This window comes from Dama dama, chromosome 13 (genome assembly GCF_033118175.1).
Source record: "Dama dama isolate Ldn47 chromosome 13, ASM3311817v1, whole genome shotgun sequence".
Classification (NCBI taxonomy): Eukaryota; Metazoa; Chordata; class Mammalia; order Artiodactyla; family Cervidae; genus Dama; species Dama dama.
This window is the reverse complement of record NC_083693.1, coordinates 27828290-27845057: the sequence shown is the minus strand read 5'-3', so window position 1 is coordinate 27845057 and position 16768 is coordinate 27828290. Positions and strand designations below refer to the sequence as shown.

Below are 16768 nucleotides of genomic sequence, written 5' to 3'. Positions count from 1 at the left end.
AAATGTTCTCTGAGGGGCAAAATCTTCCTCTGGCCTAAGAATACTTGATCCAGAGGAAGGTGACACAGAATGTCTTCAGCTGGTTGGTCAGGGAAGGACTCCTTGAAGAGATGACATTGAAAGGGAATCCAAGTACTTTTAAAGGCAAAGTCAAGTGCAAGGTCCTGAGAAGGGGGAGGGAGCTTGATGTTTTGAAGACTAGAAAGGAAACCAGTGAGACTAAAGCCAAGTGAACAAAGTTAAGGTTGGTTTGAGCTGAAGAGGGAGAGGGATGAGCCAGACATGGAGGATCTTGCTAGCTGAGGTGGAGACTGAATTCCATCCCAAGTACAGAAGCCATTGGAGGCTTATTTTGGGGGGGAGAGAGTGGAAAAGAGGGGATGATCTAATTTAGTTATTTTTAACATATTTTTTTGTTTATTTGGCTGTGCCCAGCCTTAGTTGCGACACATGTTGTAGTATATGAGATCTTGTTCCCTGACCAGGGATTGAACTTGGGTTCCCTGCATTGGGACTGCGGAGTCCTAGCCACTGGACCACCATGGAGGACACTGGTTTATGTTATGAAAAGCTCATTCAGACTTCTGTGTGAAGACAGGTTTCGTCAAGTGGAAGTGGAAGCCGGAAGCAGCGGTCATGTTTTGGAGGCAGTGGTCTTTGAATGAGATGTGGCATCCTGGGTGGTAAGAGATGATAAGAGTGGAGATGGTAGGCAGTGTGCAGAGCTGATGATCTCCTGTGGAGGTGGACTTGCTAAGGTGTGGGTGTTGGAGAGAGGGAAGGGAGCAGTTGGTGATGAAATTTGACTTGGACAACTATGTGGCACTGGGGCCACTTACTGAGACAGAGGTGCCCAAGTGGGAGGACAGCAAGGATTGGTGTTGCTGATGTATCGGGGAAGAGCCTGGAGCTCAGCTGGGAGGCCCGACTAGAGATACCTTTGGGCGCATAGATGGTGTTCACAGCAGAGCGCCTGTGGCCTGGTGAGGGGGAGACCTGGAGACTCCACCACTGATGGATAAAGACTATGGAATCAGCAAAGGAGACTAAGAAGTGCTGGCCAGGGAGGTGGAAAGAAATCCAGCAGAGAGTGAGGTTAAGGGATTCACAGAGAAGAGAATGTTTTCAGAAAGAGAGAGTGGTCAACTAGGTAAAATGCTGCTGAGAGACTGGGAAACTGGATGGCAGAGAAGAATTTACTAACATGGAAACCACTGGTGATCTTGATAATATCGTTTCAGTGGAGTGGTGGGGATGAAGAGTCAAAGGGAGGTGAGGAAGGAAGGCCTGGGAATGTGGGCACTTCTTTTGAAAACATTTGGCATATGGAGATGGAGAGACATGAAATGGTAGCTGAAGAACATTGAGTCAAGGAGATTTTCTTTGAAAGGGGCTTTCCTTGGATGTGTTTATATGCTGATGGAAATATCTAAGAGGGGGAGAGTGAGGGGACTGGGATGAGAAGGAGAAAAATGGAATGAGCCCTGGATTAGTGGATGTGGGCAGGGGAAGGCCCACAGGGGAGCTGGTAGAGGGCTATCCATTTCAGCTCTGCTGTTGATCGCTTTGAGGTTCATCCATTCATTCAGATGTCACTGAGCATTTGCGTGGCACTGGGGACACAAGCTTTCAGAAGGACTCATATTCTGGTGAAGGCCATAGTCATGTGGGGAAGGGAAAGATGGAAAAGATGTGCTTAGGCACCAAGAGCATTTCCACCTCATCTGCTCCAATGTCTGGTGAGAGGAGGCCCTGCCCACTGCCCCACTCCTGACCCTGATGGTGGGCAGTAGACCTGAGATCTCTCCTGGAGGCGGGGAGGTCTGGTCCATGGGCCTCTTGAGACCTCCGGGATCACCCCATCTCTGGGCTCTGCAGTGATTCCCCAAGTTGCCTGTCCCCATCTGGGATGTTGAATCATGTGCCCTGGGCCACATTCTTCTTCAGAGATCAGGCTCAGGGTTCCTGCAGGTTCAGCTACTGGCCAGGGCCCAGGGAGAGGACCGTGCAGGTGTTGTGCCTATAAAACCTCTGGCATGAGTTGGGGCATCTAGATGGGTACTTAGCACCAATCTGGATGACACCCTGAGTGTATACTTACCCTGCGGCAGCATTTGAGATTCTGGAGGTAAGAGAGTTGGGAATAAGACAGATAGGAGCTCTGTTCTTATGCCTCATAGTTCTAGGGACACGACAAACACGTAATCAAATAATCAAATAAGACAATTACAGATGGTTATTAAGGGCTGTGAAGGACATAAACAGGGGCTTGCGCCAGAGAGCAGCTGGCGGGGAAGGGAGGGTAGGCTCACAGAGGAGTCGCCTGGCTTCTCCGAGAAGGTGACCTTGGAGGGGAGGCCTGAGAGATTAGAAGGAGTCAGGGAAGAGCATTTCCTGGAAGTTCTGATCAGGAATTAGCCTGGTAGGTTAAAGGACAGAAGTCCCTGTGGCCGGGGCTTGGAAAACCAGGGTGATGTGTTCAGGGAGGGGACCATGGAAGCAGCTGGCGATCAGCTCGCGTGAGATCTTGTGGGCCATGACCTGGGTTTTGGATTTTATTTTAAGGAGCAAAGGAAGCAGTTGGAGGGTTATAAACAGGAAAGAGGAGGATCGCACTGGAGGAAAGACTGTTGGGGGAGGGTGAAAGCTGGGGGGCTAGCTCAGAGGTGGTGGCCGTTTGCAGTTATAGGTGGTGGCTCCCTGGCATGTGGATGTGAAGGCAGCAGCGAACATGGGGAGAACCAGCCAGACTGGCGAGGGGCAGGCCAGTCTGGTCACAGGCTGAGACCTGTGCAGGGCAGCCTGGACTCCCCAGGAAGCTGGCTGAGCCCCCAGATGCATGCCTTTGACCATTCCTGTTAGGAGATGCCACATTTCAGCAGGTGGAGAGCATAGGTATGCACACAAACAGCCCCCGTTCCTGGCACACGTCTCAGAATGGATCAGGAAGCCAGCACAGATGCTGTCGCCTTCCATCTGTTCACCACACGACCTGAATGTTCATTTTTGTGGTCCCGGGGGTGCCTGCGACGTGGGGCTGGTTCACCATGGTCCTTGGCGGGCAGCTGCTTGTAGAGCCGGTGTGCTCACGTGCTGGCATGCCAGGGTTGCCAGCCCAGGAAGGCTTCCCAGGAGTCTGGTATTCCCCTTGACACCTGTCAAGGGAGGAGAGCTGAGTGACTTGGTTGGTGCGATCTGAGGCAGTTCTTCCCCAGTCCTCTGGTGCTTGAGCTCCTTGGAGCTATCGCTCCAGACAGTTTGTTTATAAAGCTAAACATATCAGATAATTGAAGGCTAATGCTTCTGTCTGGATCACTAGACATAATAGGCCTGGATAACAAATCAATTTTCTCCCTGCCCTACAAGGTTGGGAAGTTGAACATCCAGCATGTTCTTGGTGTGTGTGCATGTGTGTGCGTGTGTGTATGTGCACACTCATGCATGTGTGTGCTCTAACACTGACTTATTAGAAAATGAGATTCCAGGCTAGTTTCCCCAGGTACCCAACTCTATACTTCAGTTTGGGCCACCGTCTTAGATTCAAGTGAGAAGGTGATGGGAGCCCCATGTCTTACAGGGAACAGGGACATCTGGAGATGAAAGGATGGGATGTCTGTCCAGCCTTGATATCCGAAACTCCTGTGTTCTTGAAGGACTGAGTACTCATATAAAGAGCATCTGAGAAATTCCAGTTTCAGCTACCTCCTGCCAGGATACACCTCCAAGAATGGCGATAGGAACATGTGAATTATGAATTAACAACAAGAACACTTACTTATTTGGCTAGCTCAATCATCCAGAAAGGGTATGTGAGACAAAGTAAGAAGGCAAGGGCAAATATCTACCTGTCTGTGTGTGTGTGTGTGTGTGCGCGTGCACAGATGTCTGTGTGTGTGTGTGTGTGTGTGCGCACAGATGTCTGTGCGTTATTTTTTTCATATTCTCTTAGATTCTGATTCAGATTCTTACTACTGTGACTTAAGGCACAGTTCCAAAGGCAGTCATAGGGTCAGCTCCGATGTGCACTAGTGCTGGGCATCAGAGCTGAAAGGAGGACGTGGGCATGGCCTCAGCTAAACCTCAGAACACCTGGATTTCCTGTTAGGAAACCGAGGTCTGGAGAGGCTGGAGTTACTAGTCCTGAGGCATTCGGTTTCCAAATTCTGGATGTGGGTATTGAGTGTCCACTATTATTTTGTTTCTTCTTATTTATTTTTATTGAAGAAGGACATGGAAGCCTGGCTTGCTGCGGTCCATGGGGTCGCAGAGTTGGACAAAACTGAGCTACTGAACAATAGTTGATTTACAATGTTGGTAATTCCTGTTGTATAGCAAAGTGATTCAATTTTATGTTAGATAGATAGATAGATAGATAGATGGGCTTGCCTAGTGGCTCAGATGGTAAAGAATCTGCCTGCCATGCAGGAGACCAAGATTCGATCCCTGGGTCAGGAAGATCCCCTGGAAAAGGGAATGGCAACCCACTCCAATACTCAGTATTCTTGCCTGGAGAATTCCATGGACAGAGAAGCCTGGTTGGCTATAGTGTATGGAGTCGCAAAGAGTTGGACACTACTGAGCAACTAACCCACACCCCACCCCACACACATATATCTATTCCTTTTAAAATATTTTTTCCGTTATGGTTTATCATAGATCCTTTTTTTTTAATTGGAAGGTAATTGTTGTGCGATGTTCCGTTAGTTTGTGCCGTGTACCAGTGTGAATTGTTCTGTGTATGCATATCTCCCCTCCCTCTTGAGCCTCCTCCCACCCCCGCACCCCACCCCGCTGAGTCATCTCTAAGCACCCAGCTGAGCTCAGGGTGTCCACTCTTAATCTCTGTTCCCCAGTGGACTGCAGAGCAGCATATTAGAAGGGCCCTGGGGTCACAGCTTGATAGCAAAGAAGGGCCAGAACATCTTTAAAAATGGAAGCAGTAGCCCTTAGAATTCAGGCATCATTTCAGGATAGGATCGTTTTTGGCAGGGACACAGGTTCTACCTACTTCAAGAGCCTCTGAGCCTAGCTCAGAGGGACAGGTAAGTTGATTACAATGATCCAGGATCTTCAAGAAAATGTTCTAAGTCGTGTTTTGTCTGTTTTGTTGTTGTTTAGTCGCTAAGTCGTATCCGACTCTTTTGCGACCCCATGGACTCCTCTGTCCATGGAATTGTCTAGGCAAAAATGCTACAGTGAGTTGCCATTTCCTCCTCCAGGGGATCTTCGTGACCCGGGGATCAAACTCACCTCTCCTGGAAAAAAAGTCTGATGGTTTCAAACATAAACAGTTTTGAAAATGACTGCTTTGCAGCAAACACCAAAAGTTCCCTGACCAGCACCAAAAGGCTTGCCTCTAGGTCACAGCATTCTGGTGAGAGAAGAGAAACAAAAGCCATGGTTCTCAGCACATTCCTCTGACAAGGGCAATTCCTACTTGAGGGGGAATGAGGGAGTGTTTGGCCCACTGGCCCATGGCCCAAGCCAGGCTACACATTCTAGAAGCAATAAGGGTCTCTTCTCACCAGACTCTGGCTAGAATCCACTTTGTTGTTATTCGGTCGCTAAGTGTCTGACTCTTTGCGACCCCATGGACTACAGAATGCCAGGCTTCTCTGTCTTTTACTATCTCCCAGAGTTTGCTCAAACTCATGTCCATTGAGTCGGTGATGCTATCTAAATGGAATCCACTGCCTAGTGCCTTTTCCGTTCACCAAAATTTATCCTATATTTCTTTATTTTTATTTATTTATTTTTAAATTGGAGTATAATACCCAATGAGTATAATACTCACTCCAATATTAACGCCTGGGAAATCCCAAGGACAGAGCCGCCTGGTGGGCTACAGTCCATAGGGCAAAAAGACATGACTGAGCAAGCATGCACACACATAATTGCTCACAACGTTATGTTAGTTTCTGCTCTATGACAATGTGAATCAGCTCTCTCTCTCTCTCTATATATATATATGTCCCCTCCCCCTTGAACCTCCCTCTCACCCCTCTGAAAAGTGAAAGTGTTAATCGCTCCGTGGTGTCCAACTCTCTGCGACCCCTTGGACTGTAGCCCGCCGGGCTCCTCTGTCCATGGGATTTCGCAGGCGAGAATACTGCAGTGGGTTGCCATTTCCCCCTCCAGGGGATCTTCCCCGCCCAGGGGTCCAGTCCGGGTCTCCCACGTTGCAGGCCAGTTCTTCGCCCCTCTAGGCCATCACGGGACCCCGAGCTGAGCTCCGTGTGTCATACAACAGCTTCCCACTAGCGCTTCGAAGGCCTCTTCGTTGCACGGGAATGTGAAATGTTCCATGCAGAGAGGTACGCCAGTGGCCTGTCCCTGCCCCCTCGTCACTGCCCTTCCCTCATGCCACAGACTCACAACACTCTGCCGACGCTCTGCCAGGAGCCAGCGTGCAGCATTTTTCCAGGGAGAGGAAGGAAGGAACGGAGGCTTAGTTCATGACGGCGCTGAGCTCCGGAGCCAGAGCAGAGCTCAATGTTCCAGCTCAGAGAACTTCCGGAAGGTCTCGGTGGGGGCGCCCTTGGTCAAAGCACATGCTCCTTCCAGGTAGACTTGGGAAGGACAGAGTCTCTCCCAGTGGCTCATCAAGCATTTATTCCTGGAGATAAACCCAATCCACAGCTCCTTTGAACTCCTGTAGGGATGAGTCAGAGCACAAGTGAAATACTAATTAACCTGTGTGTGCATGGGTGTGTGCATGCTAAGTCCGTTCAGTTGTGTCCGACCCTTTTGCGACCCCATGGACCGTAGCCTGCCAGGCTCCTCTGTTCATGGCACTCTCCAGGCAAGAATACTGGAGTGGGTTGCCATGGCCCTTCTCTAGGGGGTCTTCCCAACGCATGGATTGAACCCGTATCTCTTATGTCTCCTGCATTGGCAGGTGCATTCTTTACCACTAGCGCCACCCACTAATTAATTAAGCCCCTGTTAATTAAAATATTCATAGAGAATATAAAAATCCTTTGCATTAGAATTCATCCAATTGTGCTTTTGTACCATTATTTCTTCCTCCTTCTGTTTGGTTGGGGCCAATATGGTAATGAATTGGCAATCTCCAAGTGCATAAAAACGAGATGGTGCAGACTATGGTCTTTATTTTAATTAAAAATATGCCATGTGGATATGTTTAAGAGTTGTTTGTATCTCCAATATTTAAAAGTTAAACGCAGAAAACTCTAGAATACTGCAACATCCAAGTCTGTCCAACACTGGAGGATTAAGCTGGTTGTGGATGCTCATGAGAGGGGCAGGGCACCGTATTCCTGGCAGAGCTTTCCTCCTCACCTGGGTACCCAGAAAGAGAAGGACTGCCTGGTGGGACAAAGGAGCATCCTGCCTTTCCTTAGATGCAGCAGGCCCAGTATTTCCTCATCTTCCCAAGCTTTTCTCTCTCCTCCCTGCTGTCAGATGGCTGTTATTTTTCCCTGTGATCCCTCACTGCCATTAATGAGCTGTTCTTCATAACCAAATTTTCCAGACAACAAAATTTAAATACAGAACCTCTGCATGTTCAACCTCCTCACTGGGTGTTTCTTCTTTTCCCTAAGATGCATTACATACCTCCTTAACTTTTGAAGCAAAGTAGACAAGAACACGGGGCTTCCCTAGTGACCCAGCAGTAAAGAAGCTTAGATGGAAGCGTTCTATAATAAAGCATTGTTTCCCATCCTGAATACTATGGACATTTGGGGCAGATGATTCTTTGCTGGGGGGATGCTGCCTGGTGGATGGTGGAATGTTTAGGAGCATCACTGTGGATGCCGGTGTCAACCCCTGACCCCCAGTGTGGCCATCGCAAATGTCTCCTTTCGTGCGTGCTCTGTCGCTTCCGTTGTGTCCAACTCTTTGCAACTCTATGGACTGTAGCCTGCCAGGATCCTCTGTCCATGGGATTTTCCAGGCAAGAATACTAGAGTGGGTTTCCATGCCCTCCTCCAGGGCATCTTTCCGACCCAGGAACCAAACCTGGATCTCCTGCATTGCAGGCAGATTCTTCACTGCTGAGCCGCCAGAAAAGCCCCCAAAATGTCTCCAGACACTGCCAAATGACCTCTGCAGGGCAAAATCGCCTCCAGTTGGGAACCACTGAATTTAAGAGACTAAAGTGGAGGGAATTAGAGTAGGGATGGGAGCCTGGAGTCACACTGAGGCGAGGCTGCAAGTCTTTTCGGGGCCACCCCCGCCACACGCTCTGTGCCTGAGCAGACAGATGCGGGGTCTGGGCTCCTGCTGACCCTCGTTCCTGGCTTCGCCCTGAGTTCTTGAGCCCTCCACAACGGTGGCAGGCGAGTGTGATGCTGTTGCTTGGATGGGCTGGTGCAGCCTGTCGTCCTGGGAGAGGGTGACCAGTGACTGCCCTGCTGGACAAGGCTCAAGGGCCGAACCTTCCTTTAAAAACACGATCATTCTTGTTGTTGTTGTTTAGATGGTAAGTTGTGTCCTGCTCTTTTTGTGACCTCATGGACTGTAGCCTGCCGGCTCCTCTGTCCATGGGATTCTCTTGGCAGGAATACTGGAGTGGGTTACCATTTCCTTCTCCCGGGGATCTTCCCAGATCAGGGATAGAACCCGAGTCTCCTGCATTGGCAAATGGATTCTTTACCACCGAGCCACCTGGGAAGCCCTCGATCATTGTGATTGCTTTCCAGATGACAGAATCCATGCTCCATGAAAACAACCTGGACAACCCAGAAAAGTGCACCAGAAGAAGTCACATGTAATTGTACTGGGCCAAGGGAACCACTGTTTACCACGAACCAAAGCAAAGCAGATCTCTCTCAGACTTGGTCTTATTTATTATATTTTTAAAACCTGCCTTTTCCACTTAAACTCACGGTCTCTGCGTTAGCACAAAGCAGCCAGCAGAGTTACGACCCCTGGGGCTGGTACCAAGTGGTGAGTCACTGGGAAAGCTTGGCAGGCGCCCCGCCCATGTCAACGGCAAATGTCAGGCTGCCCCTTCGCGGTTCTGCTCTTCCCTGAGAACCCGCTCGGTGCTGCCGTCTGTGCATCCTCTGACGCTGTTTATAATTTCAGCTCGAACGGTTTTCCTGGAGGTCATGAATGACAGGTTTACTGCCCCTCCACCCTTCTGCCACTCAGAGTTTCCCTCAATGATGGCCGAGGAATGACAACTTCCAGCAGAACCAGGCTGCCCTTTTTAGCATGAAAACTGAGAAAAGACTGCTCGGCCTCTACAGAAGTGAAAAGAGTGAAAATGTTAGCTGCTTAGTCGTGTCCATATCTTTGTGACCCCACAGACTGTAACCCCCCAAGTCTCCTCTGTCCATGGGATTTTCCAGGCAAGAATGCTGGAGTGGGTAGTCATTCCATTCTCCAGGGGATCTTCCCAACCCAGGGATCAAACCCAGGTCTCCTCCACTGCAGGCTGATTCGTTACAGTCTGAGTCATCAGGCAAGCCCAACCTCTACAAAGCCCGAGGTTAAAAGTAATCATCACAGTGGGCATTCCCTGAGGACTTACTCCAACCCCAGCTGCTATAACGACTTTTTAATGTAACAAGCGATCCTTACGTCCTTCTTATGCTGGAGGTATTCTATTATTCCCACTTGACAGATGAAGAAACTGAGGAACAGACAAGTGAAGAAACCTGGACAGGATCCCATAGATAGAGGTAGCGATGGAGACAGGATCTGTATCCTGGCAGTCTGGCTCTAGGCAGGGGTCAGCAACCTTTTTCTATGAAAGGCCAGAAAGTCAATATTTTAAGTGAGCTTCTGCAGCAATAACTCAACTCCATTTTTGCGGAGAAAAGTGGTCACAGACAAGAGTAAATGAGCAGATATGAACATGGAGATTTAAATTTCATATACTTTTCACATGTCACAAAATAGGGTTCTACGTTAGATTTAAAAAAAAATGTGAAAACTATTCTTATTTCTCAGGCTGTACGGAAATGGGTGGTGGGCTGGTTTGCAGTGGCTAACCCAGCTTCAGAGCACCAACTCCTAAACACACAGTTGCTATAAAAGTGCCATTCCCTGATGTAGGAAAATTCAAACCCAAAAAAAGATACAAGGGGCTGTATGATATAGATGAGAGTGCCCCGTGCACCAAGGACTTCAGCCACCATCCTGCTGTGTCTCAGCGAGCGCCTCTGCCGGGGAAGGGTCATTTGTGGGCATAAGGACAGGAAGGCTGAGAGAAGTCAAGTATTCGAATGCAATAATGATTGACAACTCAGCCATAATGAAAACACATTTCTGGAATTCTAATGTGGGCTCAGGAAACTGATTTCATTTATTTAAACAACTTGATCAACAGCTGCTTGTTGGGAGCTTGTCTGAAGCTGGGCTCCCATGAATGAATACCCGTCGGTAGGAGCACTGCAATCTGTTAACACTTGGTGGTTTACATGGACTGAGTGGATACCCTGGGTGGGGGTGGGGCTGGCACAGGTCCTTCTGCTCCCTCTGGCCTTCCTTCTCAGCTGACATGGAGCCAGGGCCCCTGCCCTGGCGAACCCAGACCAAACAAACTGTCCTGGGGCCATGCGGCTTCCAGGGGAGAAAGCTTTGGAGGAGGAATTCAGTACTGACCTGGCCACCTGGCCCATGTCCCCAGCAGATGCTAATGTGTCTGGCTGCTTAGCAGGGGCTCCGAGAGAATGTGGTACAAAAAGGACTCTTGGCATACCTTGTCGCTGCGCGGCTCTGAAATGCTTCCAGAGGCCCTGGCCACTGCCTCCCTGTGGCCTTCCTGGCTCTGGTCCCATCTGATGGCAGATGGCAGAACCACGGGTGGGGTGGGGCCTGGGAGGGGATGTCTGGGGAAGGTGGCTGTCTTTTCTGTGCCTTGGGTATCACTGTCCCAGGGTGAGCTGTTACGTCTTTCCCCTCCTCTCCAAGAGGATGCTTAGACTTTGGGGGCACTGATGGGAGAGTCAGATCCCAGGAGGGCAGTGGGAGGCCTTTTCCTGTGGCCCCCTGGAGCTCCTTGGGGTGGTGGGTGTGTATGAATGGCTTCCTCTCAGATGATTTTGGAGCTGGAAAGGACCTTGGTAATCAGTAGTCTAATGCAGAGGTTCTTAACCTCCGGGATCTAAAGCCTGATGATCTGAGGTGGAGCTGATGTAATAATAATAGAAATTAAGTGCACAATAAATGTAATACACTTGAATCATCCCCCAACTACCCACCCTCTCCAATCAGTAGAAAAATTGTCTTCCACAAAACCAGTCCCTGGTACCAAAAATGGTTGAGGACTGCTGGTCTAATGGTACCCAACCTGGACCCCAAAGCAGTAATGTAGGATGTTTGTCCCTGGTGTTCTGTCTATATATATATATACATCAAACAAAGGAAACCAAATCCATAGCCATGACGAGCCCTTCCATGCTAACAGTACTTTTGAGAATTCCTTTGCTTTGGGCTGGAATTTATCTGCTGGGTGAGTCAGTGTTGGTTTATGCCCGTTGATAAAAAGCTCTGGTTAACAGTGATTTATATCTTGGATTAGTAAATCTGAGAAGATGAATTAATTATTGCTTAATAAGTGTGTGTGCTTGCTTGACACATGTTTAGGGAGCTAAGCATGAAATCTCTCGGGAGAAAGTTCTAAAAGAAGATCTTTGTGAAGAGATGGGGGAGAAACTGCTGATCTGGTGTAACCCTCTCCCCTTACAAATGAGGACACCAGAGGCCCAGAGTGTTGAGAGCTCATGCTTAAAGCCATGGCTGCTAAAGTTCCAGAGATGAAATTAGAATCTAGCTCCTCGAATGCCAGCCTCCTGTTCTTTCCGTGACACCCAGGCCTTTGGTCATGCCTCCTTTGTGGAGTTGGTTCTGCCATATGAAGCCACTGATGTCCTTGAACTCCAGATGAATTGGGTCATGGTAACCAAAGGGGGCTTCCCTGGTGGCTCAGATGGTAAAGAGCCTGCCTGCAATGCAAGAGACTCAGATTTGATCCCTGTGTTGGAAAGATTCCCTGGAGAAGGGAATGGCTACCCACTCCAGTATTCTTGCCTGGAGAATTCCATGGACAGTAGAGCCTGGAGAGTTACAGTCCATGGGGTCACAATGTCAGACACAATTGAGCGACTTTCACTCTCACCCAAAGGGGATCCAGGCCCCTAGGGGACCCTGAGGTGGTATGTGTTCCTTCTGGGCTTTTCCACTCAAAAGCCATGTTCACGAGCAAGTTCCCTCCAACCCCTTTTAAAAAAAATCACTTCATTTGTATTGTTTCTGTGGTCAGGAATGTAGAAAATGAGCCTATTATATATAAAAAAAAAATTCCTAGAAGTGAAAAAGAACTAAAAGAGAATGGAAAGAAACTGAATTAGGAAGACCTGCAGGGAGACTGAATCTCAAGAATTTAAAGAGTAGTCTTTCTAGAGCCCAGGGGATGTGGGGACATTAAACTCTGTCCATGGACTCAGAACTTGGGATCGCCCAGCAAGCCCATCATCCAGGTGGTTTGTGTGGCCCACGCAGAGAGAGAATGAAGCAGGCTCAGAGATCACTGGAGACTTGGTGGAGAGCCTGGCTCACGGGTGGCTGCTCCAGGATTTAAGCCCAGGTCTCTGGCACTAAAGCCAGCATCTTTCCGGTGATCCCTCCACTGACCTGAACCCTGCCTTTCCTCCCTCCCTGCAGACACATAGAGAACTGGCGCGGTCTGCACACGCTCAACGCCGTGGACATGGAGCTCTACACTGGCCTCCAGAAGCTGTGAGTGCACCGGCTCCCGGCGGGGGTGGGGCAGGGGCCAGCCCACACGCAGTTCAGGCTTCAAGATGCAACCTGAGCCCACGTCCCCCAGGTTAGCGCTTTCCTCAGTCCTGTGCTGGACCGATGGTCCCCAAGGAGCAGGGGTACTTCCAGTCACCTCCTCCTTTGGATTCCATGTGAGTGTCGGCGGGGAAATTGGGGTGGGGAAACGGAGGAGGCTGCAGTGTTATAGTCGCTGGACCTGTCTTCTCCACTTGCCAGGATGGGCACATTTCTCACCCTTAGCCAGGTCCCAGTGGGATGTGAGCCCAGATCCTGCCCACTGGTCCTGTGGTCCTGTCCCTCAACTGGACCATGTGTGATGACCGGTGATGAAGAAATGCATTATTTACAGAAGTGGCTGTCGTCCACTCTTGGCCTCACTGGCTGTCAGCCTCGGCCCAGAGCAGAGCTGTAGCTCTACCCCGTAAGCTCTGCTGACCCTCTTTTCCTCTCTCTCTTCAGGACCATCAAGAACTCAGGACTTCGCAACATCCAGCCCAGAGCCTTCGCCAAGAACCCCCACTTGCGCTATATGTGAGTAGAGCTGGGTCCCGGCCGCAGGAAGTCGGTGGGTGGGTGGGGGCAAGCATATGGCAGGGAGAGAGAGCCCTGGGCGATGAAGCCCGAGGCCTGAGATCTGGACCTGGCTTCGCTAGTGTGTGTCCTGGGGCAAGTCCCATCTTCTCTGGGGCTCAGATTTTTGCTTCTTAAGATGAGGATTTTGGATTTGATGATCTCTGAGGTTCCTATAGGAAGGTAAAACCTGAGACTAGGGGGTTAGTTTGTTGCCTTTTTATGATGAAATTTGCAACTTAATGGGAATGTAAATGAGAGAAAATTCCCCATATAAGTGTAGTGTTTGATGTGAATACTACTCTTCAGAGACCATTTGTAGGTCTGTGTGTGTGTGTGTGTGTGTGTGTGTGTGTGTGTGTGTTGGGGTAGGGTTGGCTGAGGGAAAGCAGGTCCAGGTCAAGTGTCATGTCTAAATAGATCCTGGGTTCAGTGGTGAAGAGTTCTGGAAAGCAGAGACACCAGTATATAAAGTCACACAGCTTTGGGATGTGCTCGAGGTGACCAGGCTCTGGTGGGATCCTGTCTGTGCCTCCGCCTCCCGCCTCTCCCCTCCCACCACAGCCGTGTGTGATGGTGGCAGGGCCTCCACAGGCTCAGCTCTGCCTAGACCCGTGCAGATGGAATCTCACGAGCCTAGTGCTTCCTCTCCAAGCCTAGTTCTGGGCTGAAGACTCTGGGATTTGATGGGAGGACCACCATTTCCTGGGGAGAGACGGGCTTGAAGGGAAACCTAGAGCCGGCAATTAGGGAAAGTGCCAACACACTGCACCCATGGGGTCCTTGGTATTCGGTCAGGTCTCCTTTGCGGATGGTGGTCGTCTTGGACATCTATGGGGCATGTTCTCCAAGAGCAGAGATTCCGTAGGAACCAGTGGGCTGGCGTCTACTGTATTTGGCCAGAAAATGGAGGAATGGTGTGCAGACAAATCTTTCCTTCGGCCACCTGAGAGTTGCTCTGGTGTAGGCACTTTGGACTTGAAGGGCATCCGGCTGCGTGGGAATCTCACAGGAAGAGACAGAGCATCTGAGGGAAGTGGAGGGGAGGTGGAGGAAGAGAAAAGATCGTGGAGAATTGTGGTGGGAGAGTTGTTTCTCCTTTGGGGGGTCCTGGCCTCACCCTGGGCCTTTGTGTGTTTTTCTAAGCACCTAGTGAATGCTAGGGCTTCCTTGGTGACTCAGCAGTAAAGAATCCACCTGCCAATGCAGAAGACACAGGAGATGCGGGTTTGATTCCTGGGTCAGGAAGATCCCCTGGAGGAGAGCGTGGCTACCCACTCCAGTATTCTTGCCTGAAGAATCCTGTGGACAGAGGAGCCTGGCGGGCTACAGATCATAGAGTTGCAACAGAGTTGGCAGAGTGAGGGCTTGATAAGTGTTTTGTTTTGAAATCAGTGATGGCCACCTCTGCTTTGTGCTGAACTTCTTTTCCTCCCTTTGGACATGGCACACCGCAGGGCCATTGCTCAGGGTCTTATGTAGTAGCCGTGGGGGACCAAGTCCCCCTCTACCCCCCACAGCAGACGTCTCAATTATTTGTTGCCCCCTTGCCCTATGGCGGGATTCTCCTGATGTGTGTTCTTTGCAGCTGGGGGTATAGCTGGGACCAGAGGAGGGTCTCGGACCAGATGTTGCAGGTGTTTATTTTACTGGGAATTTGACATTCCCTGTAAACTGTCCCAGGGGATGAAGCTTTTGCCCTCTAAGAAGTCTCCTTTTCATACTAACTCCTACCAGGGTCACGAGCCAGATACCCACAGTGGACCAATGGGGACAGTGGGAGCTGGGGGCCACGTGTTCCCTCTTAGGGCCAGCCTGTAAACAGTTCTAGCAGATTGCTGCTGAAAGAAGGTGGAGTGTTGGGTTGCCAGAATTACTGTGGGTTTTTTTTTTTTTTTTTTTCCAAAAAGAGCTGGAGGCTCAGTGAAACCTCTCAAGTTTTAAATACTGGCACTAAAAATAAAGCCTCTCAATGCCATGCGCCAGGCAGCACTACCCTGTGGACAGAATGTGACATAGGGAATGGCAACTTGGGGGCCGGGGTAAGACTTGGGGGGACAGAAGCTGCCCGCATGGGAGAGGCTCTTATTCCTTTAGACGGCAGTGGCTTGGTGCTCAGAATCTGCCTGCCGTCACCTGCAGCTCTCTGGGCATTTGAGATGTTTCCAGATGCATCGCATGTCCAAGGGCCACAGAGGTGGGGAAAAGCATGCAGCTTGGGTTCCAGGTGTCTCTGAAGTGGGTTGTACTAGAACTTGTCTTTGAATTACCCTTGAGATCCCTGAAGAGGGCTGTGACCCACCATCTCTTTTGAGATGATCCGAGTCTGCTGGCAGTGACAGGCTGGTGGGGCTTTGCAAGATTCCCCAAGGCTTTGGGGGCAGGAAGGGTGCCAATGGAATAGGTTCTGATGATACCAGTGAACCTGCCCATGACCTTGGGCCCCGTTTCCTCCTGGACACACTGGCCAGCTCTTGCCCAAGTGTTGAGGTTGGCTGCACAAGGATCAAGAGTGAGATGGACAGGTCACCGTCAGTCCAACCTCATTTTGGGCCTGTCTGCATATTAAGGATGAGCTGGCTGCTCAGATCCACATGATAGGGTCAGCATCTGGCCCAGGGGCTGCTGGAGGAGGAGCCTGGGGGTCCCAGAGAGGAGAGTCAAGAGGTCCAGCCATGTGCATGCGCTTCATCGATGGGTTTACTTATTAACTTTTCCCATTTACAGAGACACACCCCACATCTCGACTGAGTGAATTTCCCGGCAGCTCCGGGACACTTTCTCCTGGCAAATGGGCCAGGTTTCTTTGCTGTCTCACAACATCTTCTATTTCTGTCCTCTAAGTGCATTTACAAGTCTTCAGGCCCCAGCTGAGCAATCATAAGACGGTCACTTACTCCAGCACTAATTGCCGAGCTCGGGCTTGGTGGCTTTCTTCCCCCCTTCTTCTTCTTCTTCTTTTTTTTTATTTTAGGCTGATGGCTAAGTCTTTTCTTCTCCCCTTCTGTACACAATAAGAAGCAGAAAGTGAAATCATTGCCTTCTGTACTGATGTCAAGTTATCCAAGTTGTTCTGATTGGTCCAGCTGTCCCGCACCTCTAAGCTGCTGTTGCATTAGTCATAATACTCTCTCATGCCAGAAAATGAGCCAGCCATATGAAGGCCAAATTGTCTGCCACAAAGAAGCCTGGAGACTAGGACTCTTCAAGGTTTATGAGTGACTGAGCATCTCTTTTTGACCGTGTCTGTCTTCTTTGTCTTTTATTGAGTGTGAAAAACTAAATACTGATTTATATACATTTGAGAGACTAAAATATTCTTGACCCTTATGTATCCTTTCCTTGGTGAAAGACTTTGGATTTTGAATTCTTAAGGATAAGGATTTTCCAAATGGATCATTGGAAGTACTATTTGATCATCTGTAAAATGGGTGTAATG

General features: G+C 49.7%; 1 protein-coding gene across 5 annotated transcripts in view; it reads left to right on the top strand.

Moving 5' to 3' along the window:
* The window catches only part of NTRK3 (neurotrophic receptor tyrosine kinase 3), a 409774-nt gene that overhangs the window by 65356 nt on the left and 327650 nt on the right, over positions 1 to 16768 (top strand). For all 5 annotated transcript variants that reach the window (XM_061158653.1, XM_061158655.1, XM_061158654.1 and 2 more), the window contains exons 3-4: positions 12640 to 12714; positions 13219 to 13290. In XM_061158653.1, the coding sequence (XP_061014636.1) occupies positions 12640 to 12714; positions 13219 to 13290 (147 nt within the window). The remainder of the gene's footprint in view (positions 1 to 12639; positions 12715 to 13218; positions 13291 to 16768) is intronic.